Genomic DNA, 27,642 nt, shown 5'->3' with positions numbered 1-27,642 from the left:
CCCTCAAATTTAGCAAGATTATACTACAAACCTCTGTCAAGGACTTTCAGAGCAAAAAGCCCGTGACTCCATGTTATATACTATAGGTTCTTCCAACAAAATAAACTTACTTTAATTCCTAGTGCTCTGATTTTAATTAAGGATGATACATGTAAAGTGAGGAAAATGTTGAAAAAAAAAAACACTGGAAGTACAGAGAAAATTAAAATTATTAATTCCAAAATAACCCTGTTAGCATTCAGAATAATCACTTTTTAGCATTTTATAAAATGTAGGGTTTTTAAATTGCCTTTGTAAAAAAAAATTATTTACTTACTTGTTTGAAAGGTAGAGTGCAGAGAGAAAGGCTTCCATCCACGGGTTCACTCCACAAATGGCCAAAGCCAGGAGCCTAAAACTCCATTGGGATCTCCCACACAGGTGGCAAGAGTTCAGACCATCATCTACCGCTCTATTAGCAGGGAGCTGAATCAGTAGAAAAGCTGCAACTTGAACAGGCACTCCGATATGGCCGATATGGGATGCCCATCCCTCAAGCCCACTGTGCTGTAAGCACTGTCTCCATTCCCAAAATCTTTTTTCTGACAAGTACTGATGATCCTGAAAAATAAAATAATGATTCCAGTTTTTTTCTATTAATGTTCTAAATGTATTTCTTGTTATTGGCAATATACTTAAAATTGTATTTTATAATAACATATTGGGAATTTTGCTGTTTTACATCTTAAATGTCATAAAACATTTTTATTCAAATTGTTCATATGTTCCCTTTACAACTATGTTTCTGTAATCGATAGAACTACGTTTTGAACCATGCATCATAATCTCTTAGGTTTACGTTCTTTCATGTTTTGACATGAAGCACTTTCTTTAAAAATTTATGTTGTTTTTTTTTTAATTGAAAAGTCAGATATACAGAGAGAAGGAGAGAGAGAGAGGAAGATCTTCCCTCTGATAATTCGCTCCCTGAGGGGCCACAACGGCAGGTGCTGCACCAGTCTGAAGCCAGGAGTCTGGAGCTTCTTCCAGGTCTCCCACATGGATGCAGGGTCCCAAGGCTTTGGGCCGTCCTTGACTGCTTTCCCAGGCCACAAGCAGGGAACTTGATGGGAAACAGGACCACTGGGATTGGGACCAGCGCCCATATGGGATCCTAGGATCCTGGCACATGCAAGGCGAAGACTTAGCCACTAGGCTACCATGCCAAACAAATGAAGCACTTTCTAAATCTAAGAAAAACACTGAATAAACTGCAGGTACCATTTACATAATAACTTTCATTTTCTCTTGTGTTATTGATATGTTTATTAACCACACAGTATAACTTTACAGGATTGCTTTTCTTTTTTTAAAATATTTATTTATTTTTATTGGAAAGCCAGATTTTACAGAGAGAAAGTTCCTCCATCCGCTGGTTCACTCCCACAAGTGGCCACAACAGCCAGAACTAAGTTGATCTGAATCCAAAGCCAGGAGCCAGGAACCTCTTCCGGGTCTCCCTCATGGGTACAAGGTCCCAAGGTTTTGGGCCATCCTTGACTGCTTTCCTGGGCCACAAATAGGAAGCTAGATGGGAAGTGGAGCAGCTGGGACACCAACTGGTACCCATATGGGATCTTCTCACATGCAAGACAAGTACTTTAGCCACTAGGCTAACCACTCCGGGCCCCACAGGATTGCTTTTTAAAGTAATCTCTAAAAGGCAGCAATACAACACTTCTCATTGTGGAGCATTAGGAATTAGTAAATTAATGTTAAATTTCTTTTCCTGTCTACCACTTACATCAAATTACCTCAATGTTTCACCTGGGATTGATTGTTTTGCTTTTGTTTTTACATTAACAATCTTTTCCAAAGCATACTCTTTGTTCATTGTAAACTCTTAAGAAAAACCTTGTCAGATGCATTTCCTGGGAAAACATCAAATACAGTGTGAAACTAGTAATGTATAGAATTTTTTGGCTGGTTGTTATGTACTTTATAATATTTGTATCATGTGATGATCAAAAATGAAATACTTGGGCCCAGTGTTAAGCAAATGATTTAAGTTTCCAGTAGTGATGTTAGCATCCTATAGTTGAGTGCAAATTTAAATCCTGACTATTCTACTTCCACTCCAAATTCCTGCTGATGCACCTGAAGGCAGTGGAAGAGGACCCAAGTGCCTGGGCCCTTGGAATCCGTGTAGGAAATCACACGGAAATCACATCTAGATGTGATCTCTAGATGTGATCTCTAGATGTGATTTCCTACTGGCATAGCCCTGACCATTGTCACTATTAAGGAGAGGAACCATTGAATCGAAGATCTCTGTCTTTTTCTTTTCTATCTGTCTCTGTTAAAAACAATTTTATTAATTTGAAAGTCAGACATACAGAGAGGAAGAGAGACAGAGAGGAAGATAACACCTTCTGATGATTTACTCCCCAAGTGGCCTCAATGGTCAGTGCTAAGCCAATCCAAAGCCAGAAGGCTGGAGCTTTTTTTGGGTCTCGCATGCAGGTGCAGAGTCCCAAGGCTTTGGGCCGTCCTCCACTGCTTTCCCAGACCACAAGCAGGATGCTGGATGGGAGCAGGGCTGCCGGGACACAAACTGCTCCCATATGGGATCCCAGCACATGCAAGGCAAGGACCCCAGCCCACTGGGCTACTGCGTTGGGCCCTGATGGCATAAATATTATTGTTGTTGTTGTTATTATTATTATTATTATTATTATTTCGTTTTATGACATAGTTTAGCTCTCTCCCCATATTGATGGTATAAATCTTAAAAACAAACACTGACATGAAATCTGAGTAAGATTAAACATATTAAAGTAAGCAGTTCAGTGATACTTAGTACATTCAGTGTTGCACAACTACTTCCTTTACCAAGTTCCAAAATAACTTGCTCCTAAAGAAAACCCTGTTGAAATTCAGCACTGACTCCACATTGGCCCTTCCTGCAACCCAGTTCTTTAACTTGGTATGTTTTCAAGGTTCATTAGTGTAGCACATTTCAGTACTTCATTGTTTTTAATGGCTAAATAGTATTTTTTTATTATGTGGATTTACTCTTATTGGTTGTTTCTTTATTGTAAATACTGTGAGCATTCATGTATAAATGCTTTATACATGAAAAATTGATTTCAGTTCTTCTAGGTGTTGCTGAATCACATGGTAAATCTGTGTTCCCTCCTTTCATCCATCTATCCTGGAAGTGATATCATTTGTGGTCTTAGGCTTACTGCATTATAATGAGTCAGGATCTGATAAATGCAATTTACATGTTCTTCAATACATATAAAACAGATAAAATAAGAAATAAATTGGCTTAAATTTTAGAATATGGTCTTGAAAATGCTGAAGGACTTTGAAGAGTGAGCAGGTTAGCTAGCTATTAGAGTTAGCTAATTGTACTGTCCTCAAAGCCTTCAACATTGTTATAATGCTTCACCTTTGACACATACTTTTTTTTTATTAATAACATTGTATTATGTGATACAGCTCCATAGGTACTGGGATTGCTCCCACCCTTCACATAACCCTCCCCCCATGGTGGGTTCCTCCACCTTTTTGCATAACCAAAGTTCAAGTTCAGTTGAGATTCCTTCATTGTAAGCATATACCAAGCATAGAGTCCCAACATCTTATCGTCCAGATAAGTTCAACAGCTTCTTGAGGAGACCTTCTCTGGTCTGAAGGCAGAGCCAACAAAGTAAAATCCCAATCAATCAAAAGCCCCAACAACATCCACAACAATATACGATATTATGGTACTAATTGACATAGTATTGAGTAAACAATATATTGGAAATGGTGCAAGTTCTTAACCACATCCTGTGACTACTCCATTGACATTTCAACAATTGAGGTGCATAGCCGTTATAGGAGGGGTGTGCAGAGAAATCTTCGGTACCTTGGTGAGGAGTACTTGCTCTGTGTCCTACCTAGTAAGGCATGTGTGAGTCCATGCTGACCAAGCTTTCCTTGTTGTTCTCTGTTTATCTATTCGTGTGTGTGTGTGTGTGTGTGTGTGTTTGGGGGGGGGGCTCTGGAGCGACCCTGATAGTCATTGCAGAGAGGGTGGAGACCCAAAGCTGGAACTAAGTAAGGACCAGAGAAAGCTTCTCTCCTTAGTCCCGAAGGAAGCTTACTGTTCTTTTGATTCTGAGGACCTCTCTTGGTTTCTGGCTGTTGTTCCGACGACCTTGGATCCCACGAGGAAGATTTTGGACTTCTTTCATCCTGTGTAGTAGATCCAAAGCGTGGGAGGGGAATGCCCTCTGAGTTCTCAGACTCCGAAGGCATTCCAGTTCCCCGTGGTCTCTCTGGCAGTTGGGGATGCAGACCTTGGTGCCCGTACGGATAGTCCTTGGTGGGGATCCAGGAGTCTCCAGGTGTGGGATACAAGCCTCTTCTGTTTTCCTGCTCCACTCTGGGGCCCACCCCTGCTCTGTGCATATGACCTCCTGTTAGTAGGTTGTCAGGATCGCTCTTGGTTCCCCCTGTATGCTTTGTAGTTTAATTATTGTCTAATGTTGTTTTGAATCTATTACCAATAAGTTACTGTCATTTTCCTGATAGGTTACACTACAAGTCTTCCTCACACATTCTAAGGGGATGGAAGATTTCTTTGCTCTCCCGCCCCATTTCTGATTAGCACAAGGTTTTGAAAGTATAAAAGGTTTTAAAATTGTTCAAAACACATGACACATACCTTTTTGAAGTAAAGGTTTCAGATTAAAGAATGGACAATTCAACTCCAATGAATATTATTTCCCTAGTATATCAGATATAAATATGACTATCCGAATGTGTATGTAGAGTCTTTGTAACTATGTGATTCCGTGAATATCAGAGAAAAAGATGTACATTATTGAATCTTTGTATTTTATATTTTCTCTATAAGTATACCCTTGAAATCTTTTTTTTAAGACTTACTTATTTTTATTGGAAAATCAGATATACAGAGAAGAAGATCTTCATCCACTGATTCACTCCCCAAGCAGCTGCATTTGGGATCCCAGTATGTGCCAAGCGAGAACTTTAACCATTAGGCTACTGTGCCAGGTCCTGAAATCACCTTTAGTCAAGCTAAATGTATTAAATTGAAAGCACCTTCATTTTGATACCTGGCCTCTTTTATTTTTTTTTAAGCAATAAAATGTCCTGTATTTGCAGCCATTCTGAAACCAGGCTAAAGTCATATTAATAGTACTTTCTCCATGACTGTCTAATCACAGTTTTTCTATGAGAAAGGGTCCTTTCTCTGTGCAAAGAAGAAGTATTCCTCAGTGTCATTCTAGCTGATGCTCTCTGTTCTGGTTTTGGAGCAGTGACTTCAGGTAGTGTTTTTGTTTCCTAATACAGAAATGTGGCTTTTGTCCATATGCAGCTTTAAAGCACATGCTAATCAGAATGAAACATTAATTCAAGGGGTTGAAGTAGAACCAGTGTTCAGTTGGTTGTGCAGTTAAAATGCAGAAGTAGAAACATTTGAGTGGGAGGATTTGGGAGCATCTGCTGTAAGCAGTGTTAAGTACTCTTCTGACTTCAAAATAGATGTTTAGTGAAGTCTTCATTAGTGTTCCCCAGTTAGATAATCCACAATCTACATGTAGTACATGCTCAATAAATATTTAAGTGAATGACACATACCACTTTGAATAAAACTGGGGCAAAGAAATTTCAAAAAAGTCATGGTTAAAATGGAAATAAAAGATAATCTGAAGCTTCCATAAACTTGGAAACCCTGTTGATTCATGAACTACTGTTTAGGAGACATTTCTAATGTTCTCTTTAGTTGCTACTTTTGTTTTTATTTTATTTTAAATCTGCTTACTTATTTGAAAGAGTTGCAGAAAGAGAGAGAGAGACAAATATTTACTATCTGCTGGTTTACTGCCCAAATGGCCACAACAGTTGGGCTGTGTCAGGCCAGGGTCAGGGACCTGGAACTTCATTTGGGTCTCCCACGTGGTAGCACGGGTCCTGGCTCTTGAACCATGTTTGCTGCTTTTCCAATCACATTAACAGAAAGCTAGATTGAAAGTGGAACAGCCAGCACACAGATCAGCCCTCAGCTGTCAGTGTCAACGACTGTGGCTTAACCCCTTGGGCCAGCTGGATCCTGTAGTTGGTATTTTGGTTAAAGTTAACTTGTGATAAAAACTAAACTCTGAAAATTAAGCACTTTGGATAAAATGTAGTATTTAATTTAAGTATCACTTAGAACAGAGCTAACCAAAATTTTAAAGTTTGTAACTCTGCCATGTTAGTTTATCCTACTAAACATTAGTTAGTATTACTTTCATATAATCACAAGAAGTATTTTTGTGATGAGCCAGAGGAAGGAGAGAGGTGAACAGAACAGTGTGAGATACTCTGAAAGCCTCAGTCAATAGACTGGAGGAATATTAGACTTTGGTTTTCTGCAAGCCTAACTTGATTGTTCTCTCACCCATGACCAATGGTATTATCTGCATCTAGACATTGGAAACCAGGACAACTTTTGACACACCTCCTTCTCTTCCTTTTTTCTCATTAAACCTCAGAGATAGAATACAAGTGAATGAACCTTAGGAAGCAGTTGGGATCAGGAAAATTTCAACAATTATCGTTATTTTCTTATTCACCAAATGTCTATTTCAAGCCTGGAATATACAAGGGAATAAGTTGTTTTGTATGTCTTCTCTCCCATTCCATTATACACAATCCCCCAGTCCTTTTTTTTTCTAAGCCAAAATTAGCATTAAGTTTTGTCAGTTGAAGTTCTTTCAACAAACAGAGTCCTCCTGAGGTCCTGGCAAAATTGGTTTAACCCCAGTTGCAACCACCAGCTGATTGGGGCAATTGACTGTACCAGGCGTTGTATTGCAAGTACACACACAAGTCTGGTCTGGGAACACCTCAGAAAAAGTTTCTTTGGGGATCTCCCCAATTGAACTGCCGGACTCAGAACTCTAACCATGAAAAGACAGAGGACAGAAGATATCAGTCAACTACCTCAACCATGTGTTGGCAGTGAAAAACGGCAAATGGAGACTCTGGGGTGCCCTGTGGGAAAAAAAACCCTCTTTTTTCAGTGGATTCTTCAGCGACCTTGTCATGCTTGGAGTGGCAAAATTGGCAGCAATTCATAACGGTTGAACTGTCAAAGCTACTTGGGCAAGACCCTCGGAGCATGCCCTACATCAGGGACCTGGGATGGGTGGGAGACTGGGTGGAGCTTCTCCCTTTGTCTCCCCTTTTCCCCCAGATACATGAAGGAAACAATGTGGAAATAATAGTCTTGCCCACTTTCCTGCAATTCTTGAAACTTTTTGCCCTAATTAGCTAATAAACATTGTAAAAAAAAAAAAAAAGGGGTTTATCCTGAAGTCTACCCTTCTGCCACTTAGCTGCATTTTCAGAGAGAATGGTAACTTTGTAGTAATTTAAGGAGTGGTATCCTAATGTCTAGGCCAAAAGAACTTTGGGGAACGGTTTAGCTGAGAGATAGGATAATTGGAGCACTCAAAAAGCAACATGTAGACTCAGCAGATTTATGGATGTCTTAGAGGAGATAGGCAAGAGTGTTCAGAAAAGAAAGCAGATGATAAGAGAGAAAGGAGGTTCTAGAAAGCGCCTCGGATCGGCATAGTATCGGCCCGTTGCGCTCACTTGGGGAGTGAATCATCGGACGGAAAATCTTCCTCTCTTTCTCTCCTCTCTGTATATCCGCCTTTCCAATGAAAAAATAATAAAAATAAATCTTTAAAAAAAAAAAAGTAAGTAGAGGGCCCGGCATGTTAGCCTAGTGGCTTAATCCTCACCTTGCATGCCTCTGGATGCCAGTTTGTGTCCAGCTGCTCCACTTCCTGAATCATTCAGCTCCCTGCTTGTGGCCTGGGAAAGCAGTACAGGATGGGTCAAGGCTCTGAAAGCAAGTCTGTTTTATAGATTATCTTAACAGGAGCTTTATCAGAATGCCTTAACCCTCTTTTTTCAAGTTTTCTATTAGATGTTGGGCAATGATCAAAGAGCTCTTTCAGTTTGGATATGCTGCTGTGCTGAAGTTCTTTCTTTCTTGCCAGCTGATTGGATGTTGTTCAATCCTATTTCTATTGACCAGAAAAGGATAGTTATCTTTTTGTCCCTCTGTTCTGGGATCTGACATACTCTATAGTACTGTTGAATGGACATGTGGGTAGGTGCAGGAATTTTTAAGAAGACTTTAATTAATTGGGATGGTAATCTGGATTCCTTGTATAGGCTCATAAAGAGCACAATGTCTGCCCCTATCGTGCGTATTCCTTGGGTCTGCCGTGATTGTTACTGAAACAATTCTGTTGGTTTTCTAGGTATAAAATTGTGGGTTAAAATTGCACTGACTTAAGCTAAAACTGGCATAGGATCTCTTATTCCTCACTGAGAAGTAAAACAATCACTAAATAAGACTGTGAGAAAACAACATCTCTTAGAACCTAATAATTAATTCAGTGATTTTTCTAGTTTCTGTCAGTTTTAATCTATTCTTCCTATTAATCTTTCATAAATCATGGAATAAATTTATTGCTTTTGCCTTAGCAAAATCTGATATCATTTGGTGTCTGATTTAGTATAAATTCTAGTATTTAGGTATCAAGTTGAATAAATCAGTGTTTATTGGGGAAAAAAAAAAAGAACATTTGGTGCAGCTGTTAAATGCCATGAAAATGCTATTATAGACATTTAAGGAGTGAACCAGCCAGATAGAAGCGCTCTCTCTCTCTCTCTCTCTCTCTCTCTGCCTTTGTCTCTGCCTTTTAAATGAAAATAAGTTTATTTAATTTTTAAAAATCAGGCTGAACAAAAATATTTACTATCCTTAGCAGGACATGGAGCTTCCTCTAGGATATTGAAAATGTTTTGGAACTAGAAGAGGGTAATAGATGTACAACATTGTGAATATAATCAATTAAAATGCCACTGAGTTGGCATTTTACTAGTTTTTGATTATTAATTAAATTTATCAATCAGATCATTTATTAATTGATCTTATTTTATGTGAAGTTCACTTTACTTCAAGCTATATCTTTCGATTATTATAATATACAAGTGTAGCTCAGAGAATATTTTTTCCCTGGTCACAAAATTATTCCTTCAAACCATGACACGTTAGAGCCAACGTGAATATCACAGGTTAAATGCTGGAATGCCAGGCAGTCAGCTTGGGAGACCAGACAGCCATATAACCTAAAGCTAACAACACCTGCTTCTATTTACATGATTAGCTTACTGTGTATCAACATCTAATGTTAGAATAGTTCCTTAAAATTCCCATGTAGAACTTTGTACTTGTTGGGGTACCTGGAGAAGGCAGCCTGTGTTCGGTTGACAGAACCTTTTTTTCATATACAAGTAAAAAGCCTATTTCAAACTTCCAAAAGGTAACTATAAAAGCTATTCCCAAAATACCTAATCCTTCAATGCATTATAAAATTTCTCCAAACAATGATTAGATGTTCTTTAAAGAAGGTAAAAGGCTTAAAATGTGGCTTCGAATTTCCTGGGTTTTAAAGATATTCTCATTTTTAATAAAAGCAGTGAAACTTTAAACAGGTGTTTCTTGAATCCTGTTTCTAGTGGTATTTACATGGATCTTAAGCAGTTCGATGGGTTGGTCTTTAGAGCCAGTTTTCACATGCTTAGACACACAGACCATACTCTTTCTCTTTTTGCTGTGACATCATCAACCTCAGTTCCATAGCCGTATTCTGCTAGAGTACAGTGGGAAGAGCTAATGTATTTAAGTTCATAAAAAAGCAGAGCATGTCTTACTAATATGCTAAGCCTCAAACTTTTCACCACTGCTGTTCTCAGACATATCTTAACGCACCACAGTGTTTCTGTGAAAGCTGATGGCTAGCTCATGATTGAGTTACAGATATGGGTTAGTCATGTGTTCTTTTTCCATGAAACTATTATGTAAATGTAGTAATTTACGTTTAGTGTTACCAGTAGGTTTAGAATGAACTATAGTAACACTTTTGTCTTACCTCTTCTAGAACTGTCAAGTAATCCACCTTTGGCTACCATCCTTATCCCTCCTCATGCTAGAATTCAAGCAGCTGCTTCAACCCCCACAAATGCCACAGCAGCCTCAGGTAAGGACACTTAAATGTCTCCTGTTTAAAAAAAAAAAAAAACTGCAAAAAAAAAAATCACCATTTCATGTGATGAGTGTGAGCATTTAATTCTTACATTGTAAAAACATGGTGCAGGCAAATGAGGAAATATGAGTAAAATGCTGATATTTTACAAAAAGCATAAAACAATTATACAAATATTTTATGTATAAAGTATATAATATAAATATCTTCTTAATTCTGTTACCGTAGTTATTTTTACTATGTATCAGTGAAATGCTTACAGCAGAAAACTATGTGTGCAGATATGTTACTGAATGCCTTCCTGGTAAATTATATTACACTAGAGAAATTCATAAGAAGTATAAAATGTAAGTTGGTATATTCCTATTCATTTGGAAAGGCTAAAACTGAAACAAAGAAAGCACTTTCAGCTGAGATTTAGATCAGGATGTGACTAGGCTCCAGTCTCTTAAAAGTATGTCTTCCATGAACTCCCAGCTTAGAGCTAGGTTGTGCTGCTGGTCCCTTAGCCAGATGGTAGTGGGGACTGATTCATGGAGATTACTGTCACTGAAGATACTCTGAAAACACACAGTCCTTCAGTGAGTTAAAGTTTCTCCAACCAATGACTAGATAAAGAAGGTAGAAATTATAATAGGTAGCAAGGTAAAAATCTTATAATTTGGTACCTATAATCCACACCACCACCACTACCAACAACAAAAATCAGATGGCAAGGACTGGCTGTTATTTTAATTATATCCTATGTCACATTAAACCAAGATGGATCCAGACCCATTTTTATTGAGAGTGTTTTTGCTGCAGGAAATAGACTTTGATGAATAATTCTTAGCACTCAACAGTGAAGATCAGATTCCATCTGTTGTCTTTTTTTGTTTGAATTTGATCTTAATCTTCCAATGAAGATTACAGACACCTCATTCTAGTCCTGAATTCGATATAGGAAATACTATAAAGAAAGGTCTTTTTTCTAGTTCAAAGTCTCAATCTATAAAGCTGAAATGCAGATCTAAGGTAATGTAAAAATCAAAGATGCGCTGAAATGTTCTTTAAGTTATTCTAAATATAAATATACTTTTTTAAAAAACTATGCCTTATTCAGGAAGAAAACACAACTGTAAATGAGCTGCTGATTAACATAATGCATAATGTCCCAGGTTGGGTTAATTTGGTTGTTCACAGCACAAAGTAGATACTAACTCTGAATCTATACACTTCTTGAACTTCTTTCCAAAGTATTCTTAGAATTGTTTCAGACTTAATATACACATGAGAATTATGATTGGTAAGTTTCAATAATTTGAAATAACTTTTTTTAGTGTGGGTTGCCTGCCAAACTCATTATTGATTTAGCCCAAAGTTTGGGGTAGACTGTCTTCCTGGTAGAAGCCTGGTATAACCTAATTTACGTGTTGATTTGAAATGAAGTATAGCATTCACAAAAATCCTACATTATTGGAAGGATATTGTTACAGCAATTAAAAGTCAGAGGTAGTTAAAAAGTGGAAACTGACATTACAGTTTTATTGAGAGTTTACTCCAAAATTTACAGGGTATAAGGAATAGTAATGGAGGCCAGAAATAGAATTAGTTCACAGAGCATAAATTTTGAGCACCAAAGATTTCTTGTCTTACTCTGAGATGTTCCTAGTGACTAAATGAAGAATATCTGTTAAACTTTCCAGTTGTGGAAGCAGGCATTTTTATAGCAGGTAAGATGCTGCTTCAGATGCCTGCATCCCGCATCATACTGGCTGGGTTCAAGTCCGAGCTCGATTCCTGATTTCAGTTCCCTGCTGACAAATATCCTGGGAGGTAGTATGAATGGCTTAAGTACTTAGATCCTTGCAATCCTACAGGAGACCTGGGTTGAGTTCCCAGTTCTAGTTTTGATTGTAGCGTAGTCAATAGTACTGTGTATTTAATCAATAAGTCGGTACATAAGAGACCTGCTGGTGGAGTGTATAACATACTCTCTTTCTCGACATCACTATGCCTTTCAAATGATTTTTTCTAATCCACCATTGATTAGATAAAAAGTATTCTGGTGGCTTAAGGAAGTAATATTTATGGCCCTGCTATTCTGCTATAAGAGCTCAGATTTTATTTTAGTAAATGAACTTCTTATCAACATCCTAACATTAAATGTAATAGTTTTATATGAATAGATTATTTAAATGCCCATTGAAATAAACCTAAAACATGATACCATAGTAGTCATAGTTAAAAGAAAAAAAATTTTTTTAAGATTTATTTATTTTTATTGGAAAGGCAGATATACAGAGAGGAGGAGAGACAGAGAGGAATATCTTCCATCCGATGGTTCACTCCCCAAGTCACTGCAATGGCTGGAGCTGAGCCAATGTGAAGCCAAGAACCAGGAGCTCTTCCAGGTCTCCCGTGCAGGTGCAGGGTCCCAAGGCTTTGGGCCAACCTCAGCTGCTTTTCCACGCCACAAGCAGGGAGCTGGATGAGAAGCGGGGCTGCCGGGATTAGAACTGGCGCCCATATGGGATTCTGGCGCTTGCAAGGCAAGGACTTTAACCACTGTGCTATCGCACCAGACCCGAAAAATAGTTTTCTATGGGGCCAAATAGTACTTCAGAAAATGCTAGTCTAGAACAAGTGATTTATGACCTCAATAACTATATTTAAATATATAAGTATGTATATTTTAAATAAGAATTTGGCAGTGTCAGTTACAGTGTTTACAGAGACTTTAGAGTTTATATGTCCTCTGTTCTCTTAGCTTCAGTTTTCTTATCCATAAAACAAAAATAGTAAATACCTGTAGTAGAGTTGTGAGAAGCAATATAAACTATACAAAGTATGCAGGAGTTTTGCTTGATCATTTTGACTGTTAGTAAAGGAAGCTGCTGCTACAATTTTTAGTTATTGTTATTGCCAACCAGGAACAGAACCAGGCACGTCAATATAAACTTAGGCATTGGAAGGCAATGCTGACATTCGTTTTGTAAGACTGTCCTCTGCTTGGGCTCTGCACAATGGCTCAGTGGCTAAATCCTCAGTTTGCAAGCACCAAGATCCATATTGGAGCCAGTTGGTGTCAGGGCTGCTCCACTTCCTATCCTTGTGACCTTGCACTCATGTGGGAGACTCAAGAGAAGCTCCTGGCTCCTGGCTTCCGTTTGGCTCAGCTCTGGCCATTACTTCCATTTGGGGAAGTAAACCAACAAATGGAAGATCTTTCTCTATATGTTTTCTTTTTATAGATCTGCCTTTCCAATAAAAATAGATAAATCTTTAAAAAAGAAAAACACAGAATAAAGAAAGAAAAAACAATGTGGATTTTATATTAACCTTTTAAGATTTCCTTGTATAGCAAACTGTAAAATGATAAATTTTCGATTTGTATATATAAAGCAAAAAAAAGTGCCAGTTTGAAACGTAGAATTTCTGCTTTTATGAAGTTTGTGGACATTCATATTCAGATCTCTGTGGAGAACATTTTTAAATGTTATGAATCATGTTGGTAACTTGTTTTTATGGTGGGTAAGATCTAAATAGAAACATAAAAATTAAAACAAATGTTAAATTACGAATCAGATGTTGACTGCTTCCCCCCCAAAAAAAAATTATGTATAATTCTTCAATATCTGAAAGCAATGCGGTGGGTTATGATGACTCTGATTGACATGAGAATTCCTTGACAATTACAACTAACTGTAATTCCATAAAATGTACTTCTTATTTTGAGATTACATATATAATAAATTAAGTTTCTTCTCACCACACCTGGTTATATCATTCACTCTATTTAGGGCAGAATCAGCAGTTATAATTAAGTCCTGAGATAGTACAGCTTTACTAACAGAATATGAACCACTTCAGGTAGGTCCAGCGTTAGAGTTTAGTTATTAGATGTGGTATGGAATTTCATCTCTAACAATTTTTTGTCTTTATTCAATTTACTTTACGAGTAAGGGTTTGGGTTTTTTTTTTTTTTTCAGTGTAATGATTTTGCTATTAAAAGCAAAGTTGAGGGGCCAGCATTATCTCAGAGGATTAAACCACCACTAACTGCTCCCTTTCTGATCCCACTCGCTGCTAATGCCCCAGGGAAAGCTGAAGAGGTTGAATGGCCCCTGCCATGTGGGAAGTCATGGTGAAGTCCTAGCCTCCTGCCTTCAACCTGGCTCAGCCCTGACTGTTGGCGGCCACTTGGGGAGTGAACCAGTAGAAGGAAGGCCTTTGTCTGTATCTCTCCCTCTCTATCACTGCTTCTTTCAAATAAATCTTCAAATTTTTTAAACCACTAATTTATAGGAAAGTAATCATCTCACAATGAAGTATAATCAGTAACTGGAAACTTAGTACAAGAATGAGCATGTAGTACCTATGGAACTGTGTCACATAATACATTGTTGTTGATTAAAAAAAAAAAAGAATGAGCATGTGTGTTTATGACACCAACTGTAAGAAAATGTATTCCTTTTCACCCTGCAATTAATTCCCTTACAGCTTCTTCCACTCTGTAATTTTACCAAGGGATTGTTCAGAACCAAACAAGTCATTTAATGATGGCTGACGTTTTCTCACTACTAATGACCATTTTCTATACTATAGCTGGATATTTTCTGTTTCTATACCGTTATTTACCACCTGCACATTTTATAAACATATCCATGCTTTACTTCTATGCAGCTGACTTTATTAATATGTCAAAGAGGATAAATCAGAGCCTACTATAGATGTTTTGTCTTTGCTCAAGTTAGAGTGATAGTTAAATGGAACTAACAAAGCTTACTAGCTATTACTCTTCTGTTGGTCTCTGAGTGATTGATTACCTCTTATTTACTTAACTATAGATTGACCTTAAACTACTGATTTATATATAAATCATACAAAAAATTTTGTAAAAGGCCTTGCTGCTGTCAACAAAACCTTCAGCCTTTTTTTTTTTTTTTAAATCAAACAAGATAGTCCAAGGTGAACATTATGGGCTTTTGTCTCAGTGGTTCAGACACCACTGAGAATACCCTCTCTTCCTGTATCATCAGAATGCCTGAATTCCAGTCCCAGCTCTCTTCCAGTTCCAGTATCCTGCTAATAATGCACACCCTAGGGGGGTGCCTGGTAATGAACGACTTGACTGGTTTGTTCTCTGCTCCTCTAGTGAGAGACCTAAGTGGAGTTACTGGTTCCTGTCTTCAGCCCCTAGCTGTTTTGGGCATTTGGGAATAAACTAGTTGATGGAAGGTCTCTCTCTCCCTCCCTTCCTCTCCTTCCCTCCATTTCCGTATCTATCTATCTATCCTCCCTATTCCTCCCTTTCCCCTTCTCTCCCCCCTCTCCCTCCCTCCCTTTCTCTCCATCTCCCCTCCCTCCCTCTATTTACATATCTCTCTCAGTCTTTCAAATAAAATATATAAAATTTTAACGTGGCACTGTCAGAGTTGGAAATTAAACTTTTTAAAAGAAATTTCTAGTGCCTAAATATTTGTAAACTGTATATTTCTATAATCTATTTTAGATCTGCTTTGTAGACTTTGGGTTCTGAATTTTAAAAACATTTGAAATGTATAAATTGCCCTCATTTTCTTAGGTTGCATTGGTTTATTAGGATTTTTGTTATATCCTTTCCAGGTTGAGAACCCTTCTAACAGAAAAGGGAATCATGTTAAGCAGTGGATAAGGTCTGTCTTCTCTGTCATTTTACCTGGTCAAGGAACTTAACTTTTTTCATCTTGTTTTGAAAAGCTTTTGCTGTTTAAACCTATTCTGGCCTATTTTTACAGGTTCACATTGTTACTTTCTATTTTTCATTGATTATATGTGCCCTTTACAAATTTATATATATTTTAAATTACGGATTCATCAGAAAAAAAACTTACAATTGGTTCTCCTACATGTAGTTCCATTGAGATTATATGCAATTACTTGATCAGAATTGTTATCTATAATTTGTTTCTTGTCCATTATTAGGGTATTTTAAGCACTGCAGCTGCAAAATAATACCTGTTTATTTTGGTAAATTTTTATTACATCTGTCTTGCCTCAGAGTTAGTTATGACCAATAGCCCGTTGTCCTTATTAAGTTTCACCTCAAAATTCCCCTTAACCATATCACTAGTACTTTCTGGTTGGGTAGAATTAAGCTCAGAGGAATTTCTGCCATTGTTTTGTTTCCACCATTTTGAAGAGGTGAAATATTAAGCAAATTAAGTCAGTTATTGAATGTGCTCACTTTTTTAAAATGAGAGTTGCCATCCTTCATACCCTTGTTAGATTCCCTATAAGCCAGATTTACAAATGTGCCATAAGAATATATTCTTAACTCTATTGTAGAATATGCAGGATAAGTCCTCACTATTCTTCTTCATAACCCTTCCCCTTTTGTTTTCTGTTTTTCTTAACTCAGATAGGAATGTGGAATTTCCTAGAAGTACAACCTTTTTTTTTGAAAAATGGGAATTTTTCTGTATTAAACATATACAATTATTTTAGAAAGTAGAGATTTGTCACATTCTTCTAAAAAATAGTCACAGGTACTATTTAAATTTGAAGTTAGTATATATATGACTGAACAGATAGATAATAATTTTAGAAATGTGTTTATGCTATTTTGAAGGTAAAAGGTTGTAGCTGTGAAATACTTAACTGATACTCTAAGACTGTGCCATAATTTAATTGTTAATGCTTGGACATTTGGATTGGTGTCCAAGGTTAGTTTGGTTTGGTTTGTGCCAGAAGAGGGGGTGAACTATTGCTTTTGAAAAATCTTGAGAAAATATTTTTGCATAAGACCATGCTGATTCTCTTAAATTTTTGTAAGTAGATTCAAAAGATTGGAGGAATTTTTGAAGCTTTTGCTATGTATTGTCGGATTGCCTTCTAGAAAATGTGTCCCAGTTTACATTGTTCCCTACTATTGCAAGTATCTTCTATCTTCCTATTGCAAGAGTGTGGTTGGGAGTATGCACGCATGTAAATATTTTTAGGCATTAAACAACTTGATGACCATGTCATGTTGCTGTCTTTTGTAAGTAAAGTGCTGCACCTATATTCTCATATTGACTGTGCATCTGAAATTCTAATTATTTCAGTTTGACAAACTCAGCTATATCAAAAACAGTTTGATCCCACCCTATGTGTTATAGTTCCAAGTTTATATCATAAGTCTGTGTATAGAGTCCTAAAATCAAAGCAACTTGTTATTTTCACCAGAACAGTACTAGGTATTTCTTCGTATGTGTGCGTGCACGTGCATGCAGAATATGTTCTTTCTGTGAAGTCAACAATTTTATCTGATGTTTTCCTCTTTCCTCCAAAAACACTTTCAGATCTTTTTGAACAAGTTGGTGAATAGCCTCTCAGACATTCTTCTGGATGTTTAAGTGTTCCCTTAGTTTCTTGTGTGAGATCACATACTTTTACTTACTTTCCTTCTTTATTCCTAAATTGGGAGGGCGTGTGTTTTAAGATTCATTTACTTAAAAGGTAGAGATGTGTCTTCTGCTTTTTCACTCCCAAGTGTATGTAACAGCCAGGGCTGGGCCAGACCAAAGCTGAGAGCCAGGGACCTCTGTTTCAGTCTCCCATGTGGGTTGTAGAGCTCTAGGAACTTGGGCCATCATCCACTGCCTTTCCAGGTAAATCAACAGGAAGCTTAAACAGAATGTCTAAATTTCACTGCTGTTTTTACAGTGACTGAAGGCCACTTTGATACCTCATTGCAGCATGTTTTTCTCAGAATAATATGAAAGAACTGGTGGTGGTCTCCCTCATTGTGCACACAAAATTGCCAAAATAATTGTAGGTATTCTAAGATAAAAGTAAAAATGATTCCTCCTCATAATTGGCATTTTATTTCAATAGTATGGATATTATTTCAATGTGTATTTATATATAAATATGCATTGCAAATATGTTATTTATATTTAACATATATGTTTGGAGTGTATTTTCATTCTGGTAAGTATTCTTGTTTGTTCATGCTAATTAATAACACTGATTTCCAGGACATTGTTTTGTAGTGCAGGCATTTTCAATTGGAAGAACTTGCATAGGAACATTCTGGGCTAACTACATAGCATAAATAGAGTATTTCAGGCTGCCAAACTGTTGTCTTTTCGAGAACTTGACTTCTCATGAGACATACTTGGTTAGTTGTGCTTGGGAGAGAACAGTGTAAACTAGAGAATTGTATTATACTTAATATTCTCAACTGTACAGGCTACTATGTAAAACACAAAAGATCTAATTTAGAATACCCAAAGTATGTCCTCTTACTAATATACTAGTATTGAAGTATATGTTGTTGGAGGAAAATATTGTAGTGTAGTGGGGTAAAGCTGCCATCTGTGTTGCCAATATCCCACGTGGACACTGATTTGTGTCCTAGTTGCTCCACTTCATTTCATCTTCCTACATGACCTGGAGGAAAGAGCCTAATTGATACTGGTATTGACTAGAGAATTTAGATGGTCATTGTTGGTGAAACTCATTTTAAGCAAATTTTGCCTGAGGAAGACCGCAATCAAAAATGAAATATTAGACATAATTATTAGAAAAGGCAGTCTTACCTGGGTTTTAAGAGTAGATTCTCATTGTCTCTACCAGCAGTGTCGGGGCACACTTAAATAACAGACTGATGGGATTATAACTTGTTATGAAGGACTATAATATTGTAACAATATGGGGAAAATAAGTCGGGGGTCAGATTTTGGAGGGTATTCCAGACCCTACATAATTGTACCAAAAATTAAAAAAAAAAACACATAGATTCTATTCCTGTACCTTCTGTTGCCACCTGTTCATATGCTGTATTGATAAGTTAATAAAACTGTATGCTGTGATCGCTGAGAACCTAATGAACTCTAATGCCATAATGTTCACACTTACTTACATGGTAAGACACTTATGAGTAGTTATGGGGGTTTTGCAGAAATTTAATGAATTAAATTGTGATTTGGGGCCCACATTGGGCACGGTATATTAGCTGCCACCTGGGTTGCTGGCATCCCACATGGTCACCATTTCAAATCCTGGTTGTTCCACTTCACATCCAGCTCCTTGCTAATGCTTCTGATTTGAAAGCAGTGGAGAATGGCTCAGGTAATGACTAGAGTTCCAAGCTCCTGCTTCAAGGTGGTCCAGCCTCAATGTTGTGACCATTTGGGAGTAAACCAGTGGATGGAAGATTGTCCTTTCTTTCTTTCTCTCTCTCTCTCGCTCGCGCTCTCTCTCTCTCTGCCTTTCAAATATATGTTTTTTTTAAATGACTACACAAGGCCGTTATTAAAAAAAATATGCTGGTGAACATGTAGGGAAAGGAGAACTCTTGCATACTGTTGGTGGGAATGTAAACTGATATGACCACTGTGTTAAACAGGTGGAGATTTCTTTAAAAACTTCAAATAGAATAGCCATAATATACAACAGTTCCACTACTTGGGTATATACCAGAAAGATGTGAAATAATTGTATCAGAGATATGCTGGCTCCACGAATATATATATTGTAGCCCTATTTACAATAGTGAGAGAAAAAATCAAACAAGATCTCCATCAGATCAATGGATAAATAATATGTGGCATGTATACAAAGTATAATACTTTTCACTCATAAAAAAAAGATTCAGAATTGTCATTTGCATCAAATGAATGGACCAGGAGGACATCATATTGAGTGAACAAAAACACAGATACTACATGTTCTCCCTCATACATGATAGCATAAAAAATATATACTAAGTGTGAACACAAAATCTTGATTACTTAGAGACTAAGAGGGATGGAAGTCTGGATAAATAAATAAGGGGAACCTAGGTGTGTTTCATTAACTGCGACAAGTTGTACTAATATGAGTGGCCCACAGGGAAAGCTGGGTGTAATTTGTAAATTATGACGTGTACCACACTAATGTAAGATATATGTGAGACATGGGAATTCTTTGCACAACTTTTAAAAGTTTAAAGATATTCTTAAAAGTTTTAGGGAGAAAAAAGAAAACATTAACTGTTTAAATTAAAAGATATTCATGTTTCTTTCCCCAGTGCCTGAGTTAAATGTATGTGACAGCAGATTGTTTGGGGAGCAAAAACTCAGGAACTTAGAAAATAAGTATCGTATTTTTAAAGTGAATATAGAAATATTTACAGACAGCTAATCCTTCAGTTAAGATTTCCTATGTATCCAGTAAGTAACTTGTGTCTAGTGCCAAACGTTGCGTTTAGCCATGGTGTAGGTTTCTCTGCTTATCATAGATTATGAGAGATCTACAAATCCCTTCAGTCCTAGAAAGACAAAGGCGCCTGGATTCCTTTTGATGTCAAGGATTGTAGCTCCTAAAGAGGTGGTCCTGGGAGGTGGCCTGTCCTATTCAAGCCATCTCTCTTGCTCAGGGCTTCTGCATAAATTCTTCAACACAAAAGGAAACAAGTACACTCCAAGTCATTAGATATAATGACCCAGATGCTGATGCAACCTGATTAGCCACTGAAAACAGTTGTTTGCTGCCTACCAAGATACTGGGCCAATCTGGGTATAATTATAAGCGCACTTGAATATTAAAGGATGCTGTGAAATAATGATAGATCTTTAATGGGAACATTGGTTAGATGTGACATTGTCATGCTTTCAAAGGACTGGGCAACGTATGTTCTTATGGCCAACATATGTGACTATAAGATGCTTAATTCAAAAAGTAATTTGGTGCAATAGTGGCTGTTTCTTTTTTTACTAGTTGCCTATTTTTCATCTGTGTGAATAACAGAGGGTGAATGTACTTAGAAAATAAGCAACTGAGATTTGTGTACTACTGCATATCAGCACGGATCCATATTATTTTCATTGCCTCCACCCATTCGCCTGCTTAAACAGATGGCATATTATCACACAATTCAGAATTGTTAGCAAATTTTCCCACTGTTTATCTGTTTTCAAGTGACCCAGACTACAACTGAGTGATCCCCGCTGTAGTGTGCACAGATTATGGGAGTCGAACTTATTCAAAGACATTGTGTTCCCTCTACCAGGATCATGCCAAAACATGGACTTAGCCACAAACAGAAAGAAATTCAAATTATGCAGCATTAATTGTGTTTAAAACATTATTCCAGATAACCACTAGGAAATCTACACAGTACACAGTGGTTGTTCTTTGGGGGATATTACAGCATTGCTTATGCTTTCTTGGGACTTTGCATTCACAGATGCTAATGCTGGAGACCGAGGCCCAAGCAATAGTGCTGCTTCTGCATCAGCTTCCAACTCCACCTGAGCAGTCCCGAGCAGCCAGCTGCACAGGAGGAACCACCAGTTACTTGAGTGTCACTCAGCAACACTGGTCACGTTTGGAAAGAAAATTAAAAAGAGAAAAAAAATCTGTTCATTTTAGTGTTCAATTTTTTATTATTGTTGTTGTTCTTATTTAACCTTGTAAAATATCTATAAATACAACAATTTCATTGTATTCTCACTTTGAGGGAAATCCAGGGGTGGGAGGGGTTGTGGGGAGGGGAAAACGGAGCACTAGAACACACAATCTGTCTCCCACGACAATCTTTTTCTTTCTTTTTCTTTTTTTTTAAATCAAAAGTCTGCTGTTGTATACTTTAAAAACAGGACTCCTGCCTCATGCCCCTTCCACAAAAGAAAACCTTATTCTGTGCTGAAAGTTTTCTTTTCAAAAGTGTAAGACTTTGGTATAGTACACAGCTTGAAATTGGTTGGGAGCTTAGTGGGTATAATTCAACAGGGACTTGAAATGTCAATTGCAAAATGAATCCACATCCTCGGGTATTTGAAAACCTGGCCTTTGGCATGTTGGTGGCAGGTGTGGCAGACAAAAAAGAAAAGTGTATCATTTGTAACTGAGGGAAGTTAATACAGGTTGACACTCCAACAGGCAAATTGTTCATCAATTTGTCCAGGATTTTCTGTTGTTCTTAATCAGGGCTGGTGGTGAAGAAGCTTCTGTAGGAGCAGTAGCGAGCAGGACTCTGACATGCCTGCTCAGCGGCTGGATCTTTACTTGCCTGACCAAAGCTTCTCTCCAAATCATGTTACAGTTTGAACCTAGTGACATAGGAGGAGACAGAGGAGGGTGTTGGGCAGGCCCCTGAGGTTGCAGAGGTCAGGGCTGAGAAGCCTGGACCAGGGGCAGATCTCACCACTGTGAAGGAGTTTGGACTGTTTTTCTGCAGTTGTTTCCCTTGGAAAGATACACTTGAGAGGATATTAGAATTAAATGTGAACTGCAACAGTCTACTGGTTTATTTTTCATATTTTATAAACTGAAAATTGAGCTTGCAGAACTTGCCACATTCTACATACATAGCTCTAATTTTAAATCCAAATCTAGAATCTGTATTTAATTTTCAGCTTTTTTTAACCTCATGCTTTTTAAATTTATTTATTGATGCATGTCAGATAGGCCATGATGATTTTAGATGGTAGGGGTATTAAAAACTACACATCACAATGATAAGCAGTCACCTGTACCTGCTGACTTTATAGGAAAGCTGATTATATAAATGTGTGTATATATGTTATATATACATATATTGAATACTGCCTCTTTTTGTTTTGTCTATAATATCAAAACTGACTGGTTGAAGCATAAGAAGAATGTTTCTCCCCCAAAACCTTGTTAAGAGTTTTTGTTTCTGTTTTCTTTGTGTATCAGTTCATACTGTAAGAATCTGTCTCTGTTTTTGAAGAAAAAGCAATATTCCTTGGAATGCAAGAAGGATGGAAAGGTTACGTTTGCAATGAGGAAATAGATTTTCACAACTAGTTTGTTTTGCAACTTTAAGGTTGACATCTATGTGGGCCTTATATACTCTGAACTGAACTATCGTCACCTTGGTGCTTATGGGCCATTACTTGACCTATGAATCTTTAAGGCACAATCAGTTGTATTTTACATTTAAAGATCACATGAGTAATGGCCGCCTTTCCCTCCTGTCTGTTCCTTTCCCACACACTTTCCAAGGGTAGCCAGTAACTAACTTTAGGGCGGCCAGGCCCAGCCCTAGTTTTTGTGTAACTTCCCTTCACCCTCCTCATTGCTACCTGTGGTTGTGATGGGGGCCGCACCATCTGGATGGTTTGGAAATGAGTCTCTTGGCAGTCCTCACGCAGGCCCTCACAGCCTGTCCTGCTTCTGACCCGCGGTGGGACTACAGCAGCATCGTCCTGCCTACTAATGGGAACCAGCACCCAGGAGGACAACTGGGAGCCATCTGGGTTTTCACTCACTGTTTAGCTAAACTGGTAGACCACAAAAGGGGTTTCTCAAACCTCTGATTTTATCAGAGTTCCTGAGAAAGGAAACATACTCAGTCAAACCAAATGAAACAAGTCGTGTTTTCGTTTTTATTAATAGTGCTTCTGAGAGCTAATTAAGATTTAAAAGAAGCCTGAAATCCGAATATGCAACAGCTTAATTCCTTTAAGGGAATGTCTGATAGACCGTCTTCAGAAAAGATCTATAAAGAATCTAAACAAGCAGGACTGTGTCAGAAATGGATCTGTTTTCAGATCAAACTGCCCAGCCAAAAACATTTGGATACAGACAGTACTCTGGACTTGTTGTACTTGCTAGAATCCATAAGAATTAGTGCTTCTTTAGGAAATACTTCCTAACCCCCCCCCCCCAAGAAATGGGATATGAGTTGGAGAAAAGTCCAGTGCTTTTCTCTGTGTGCGCGTGTGTGGGCTGAGGTGCATGATGTTTCTTTCTCAAGGATCATGGCAGGATCACAGAACTCTTTTATACAAGTGAGAACCAGGTCTCTGAGTATCTTTCTGTAAATAATAGTAAGAAAAGCTCCTCACCAAATTCAAGCTTGTACATTATATTCAATGTTTTTAAATTTAAGTTTTATTGTTTTGTATGTAAATATGTGGACCCAGGAACTGTTATTAACGAGCAAAAAGTTACTGTTCAGGGCAGTGATTCTGTTTAATAATCAGACAAAATGTTAGACGAGCTTTTTAAAGCCATATAGTTTTAACTCTGTACAGTAGGTACCGGCCTGTATTATTGTAACAATAACTCTAGCAATGTATAGTGTATCTATATAGTTTGGAGTGCCTTCGCTTCCATGTGTTCTTTTGTTTCTGTTTTTCATTTTTGAGATTTAAGTTGATTTTCTTGATCCATGTCTTCCCTGCTCATCAGTTTTCCCTTTGAAAAAAGAGCTCAGTCACCACCGTATCTTTTTGCCCCTTCCACAGTGAAGTTTCAGTGAGACGCCATGCTCAGGAGCCGGAAGAGGAAACCATGTTAGTAATCTCATTGAAATCTTGCATTTGTTTTAGTCCTGAGACGCCTGTTTCCTCCTCAGCAGTGACCAGCTTCATTTCCTAGACTGTTCAGGGACTTAGTGGAGTGCAGAGAGTCCTAGAGCTGAAGGATAGCAAACAGACCAGGTATTACTCATCTCTGTCCTAATGGCAGATTCTGAGAGCCTTACGTGCTCACTCTACTCCTTACCTACTTCCTTCCGAATGAGAGAGGTAAAACATTTGTTTTAATAAATGAGAGTTTCCTAGTAGCATTAAGTTTTGCTCCATGGGATCCTGAAATGCTACAATGCAATGGCTGATAGTCACTGGCCTAGAGTGCTGCCATGTTGACGGAGGACTGTCGTTTCCACAGGGGAACTTTAGTCCATTCCCTCTCTGTGACCATCTACCCACGTCCAATTAGGTGTCATTTTAGTTTTTTAAAAACAGTTTAATTCTTACTGTTTGCCCAACATGAAGGCCTTTTTTGAAAGGAAAAGTACTTGTTTTGCCTCCCAAATACTCTATATGTCTTGAGTAGAAGAAATTAAAAAAAAAATTTACCAAACCAAAGGTTGCTATTTTTTGAAACATGTGTTCATCCCAGCAAGGCAACTGCACCTTCTTTCCAATGACGTGTGTCATTTTTAAAAGTCCTCTTAATTTTTAGACACATACTTTTGGTTTGTGTCTTAACACAGAATGCCTGACCAGTCAGCCTGTCTTCACCAGTGTGGAAGTTTCTAAGAGGACTATTATATTCTCTATCCCTGTGGATATAAAGACACTGGCATTTCACTTACTTTTTTCCCTCCTTTTTAAAGGATTTAACTTTGGAATCTTCCAAAGGAAGTTTGGCCGATGCCAGATCCCCAGTGGGGGTTTTACTTTGTTTGAAACAAAAGTCGTATCTTAATTCCCATCATTCATGTTTGTGATCATCTAATCACAGAGCAGAATACTTTTCTCCCCCATGTAGGAAAATTAAACTTGCTTTATAACAAAATCTGTCTTTTCTGGTAGATACCTGAGCCACCAGAAATGAGAGACACCTAGAGGCACAGCAGAGTCCCAGCCTGAGGTCTACCTTTGAAAGACTTGGAAAGTAATCCCTGGCATTTGGGTTATTTTCACAAGGGTTATATCATTTTATTCAAGTTTGTTGCTCCGTTTTGCACCTCCGCAATAAAAGCAAAGTGACAACCAGAACATAAGGGGTTAGCTTGGCAAAGTAGACTTCCTTGTGTTAACCTTTTTTTTTCTTATATCTGTCTACAGGCAGATACAGATTGATATATGAAAATGTGCTTGCCTGTAAAATTTGCATTTATAAATGTGTTGCCGATGGATCACTTGGGCCTGTACACATACCAATTAGCGTGACCACTTCCATCTTAAAAACAGATCTAAAAAACAAAATTTATTATATATATATATATATATAAAGGACTGTGGGTTGTATACAAACTATTGCAAACACTTGTGCAAATCTGTCTTGATATAAAGGAAAAAGCAAAACTGTATAACATTATTGCTACTTGAATGCCTCTGTGACTGAATTTTTTTCTTTTTAAATATAAACTTTTTTGTGAAAAGTATGCTCAATGTTTATTTTCCCTTTCCCCATTCCCTTGTAAATACATTTCGTTCTATGTGACTTGGTTTGGAAATAGTTAACTGGTACTGTAATTTGCATTAAATAAAAAGTAGGTTAGCCTGGAAATGAAATTAAAATTCACAAGTGTGTGGTCTTTATTTCAGTACACAACCCTCTTTCTCCACCCTGCCTATTTTACCACTGCAATATGTAGTCACACCGCCATCTCTGTTCCAGAGGAAACATGAATCTTTGTTACTAAGATCAAAATAGGAACATCACTTGGCGTGTTTTCAGATGATCTCCATCGTACTGCCAAAAGAGGTGCAGCTTCCATCCCAGAAGCCTTTGGATTTGAAATAGAGGAAGCTTCGCAGACACTGCTTTGAAAGAAAACATCCCAGAAAGGGACAATTGTAAAAACATGTATAAGCTGCTGTCTTTGATTACTGTGTTCATGGTTTTGTGTCGCTGTATTTTCTTTTAATTCTCATCCTATTAGTAATGGTCTTTGGGGGTCTCTGTAAACTATATGAACACCACAAACAGTGGGACTGTACCTCCCAGGTAACCAACACATGTTGTGTTTTGAGTCTGCTCATTTCCAGTACTGGATGATGTATGTAAACATGTTATGTCTCTTAGTGCAAAAACAAACTTCTTTTTTTTTTTAAGGGCTGGTTCACTGTCCAGCCTGACCTAAAGGCTAGATATAAGGTCATGTGACTGCTGCTTCAATAAAAACAAATTTATATTCGATATAGTCTGGTGTTCTTTATTGATGTGGTGATGGGGTTGGCTAATTCCACCAACAGTTGCAAAATAATTAATATGTTAGTGGAGGTAGTAGAGAGATTGGCTCGACAACCAGATAGAAGATGCTGCTTAGGATGGGCCTCCCTGGGCACTGAAGTGCAGTTGTTTGGAGTTGGTGGCTACCTTGTTTTGGCCTGGCCTCAGCTCTAAGTTGTGACTGACTTGAACAGTATGTTAAGTATCTGCTAAATACCCATTTTACTTGAAATTCTGAAAGACTGCCTTTTTAGTTTCTAAGTAAGTCCTAGGAAGAACTAACCAACTGCATCTGGCTCATCTCCCAGGAGAGCAACAATAATAGATGCTATTTTAGAAAGGTAGGGACGGAATCATTGTGGAAAGAAATGAATACAAGTGGTAAGATGGTCACCCATATTCCATGTAAAAAAAAAATCACCCACCCATAAGATTTAGGGTAGGGTATATGAATGGCAAGTTACCAGCAAGAGACAAGCTACAGAAGGGCTGGATGAGGACAAGTTTTCTGAAGATAGAACTGGTTAAGTCACATGGGTTTATCTACATCCTTTTTTTCCAGAAATGAGAAGCCACTCTGGACCCTCTATAATATTTGTTGTTCTGTCCTACCTGGACCAAGTAGAGAGGCTGCTGCGTGACTAACAAATGGAGCAAGAAGGTCTTGCTTAGATCCTTGTCCTGAGCTTGGGAGATTGAGCTAGGAGCTTGAATAATAGCAGCCATTGGTGATGTCTGCAAATTAATGCTTAGTTCTACTTGCTTAAAAGTTCAGGGACTGACCAGTGTTCCAGCACAGCAGGTAAAGCTGCCACGTGCACCACTGATATCCCCCATAGACACTGGCTCCTGTCTGGATGCTCTACTTCCAATCCAGCTT

At 37.8% G+C, this 27,642-nt stretch overlaps 1 protein-coding gene across 3 annotated transcripts in view; it reads left to right on the top strand.

Annotated features, from left to right (window-relative positions):
* GSK3B (glycogen synthase kinase 3 beta) overlaps positions 1 to 26,729 on the top strand; it is a 156,191-nt gene extending 129,462 nt beyond the window's left edge. For 2 of the 3 annotated variants that reach the window (XM_041002660.1, XM_041002661.1), the window contains 2 exons: positions 10,011 to 10,109; positions 21,292 to 26,729. In XM_041002660.1, coding sequence (XP_040858594.1) covers positions 10,011 to 10,109; positions 21,292 to 21,359 — 167 coding nt within the window. In that variant the 3' untranslated portion in view covers positions 21,360 to 26,729. Of the gene's footprint in view, positions 1 to 10,010; positions 10,110 to 15,722; positions 15,773 to 21,291 lie in introns of those variants that run through there. The other variant, XM_041002662.1, reaches the window with a different exon arrangement.
* The last annotated feature ends 913 nt before the right edge of the window (positions 26,730 to 27,642 follow it).

This window comes from Ochotona curzoniae, unplaced genomic scaffold, assembly GCF_017591425.1.
Source record: "Ochotona curzoniae isolate NIBS_2020 unplaced genomic scaffold, NIBS_Ocur_1.0 scaffold_2587, whole genome shotgun sequence".
Lineage (NCBI taxonomy): Eukaryota > Metazoa > Chordata > Mammalia > Lagomorpha > Ochotonidae > Ochotona > Ochotona curzoniae.
Note: the sequence above shows the minus strand (reverse complement) of the source record. Positions and strands in the feature narration are given on the sequence as shown.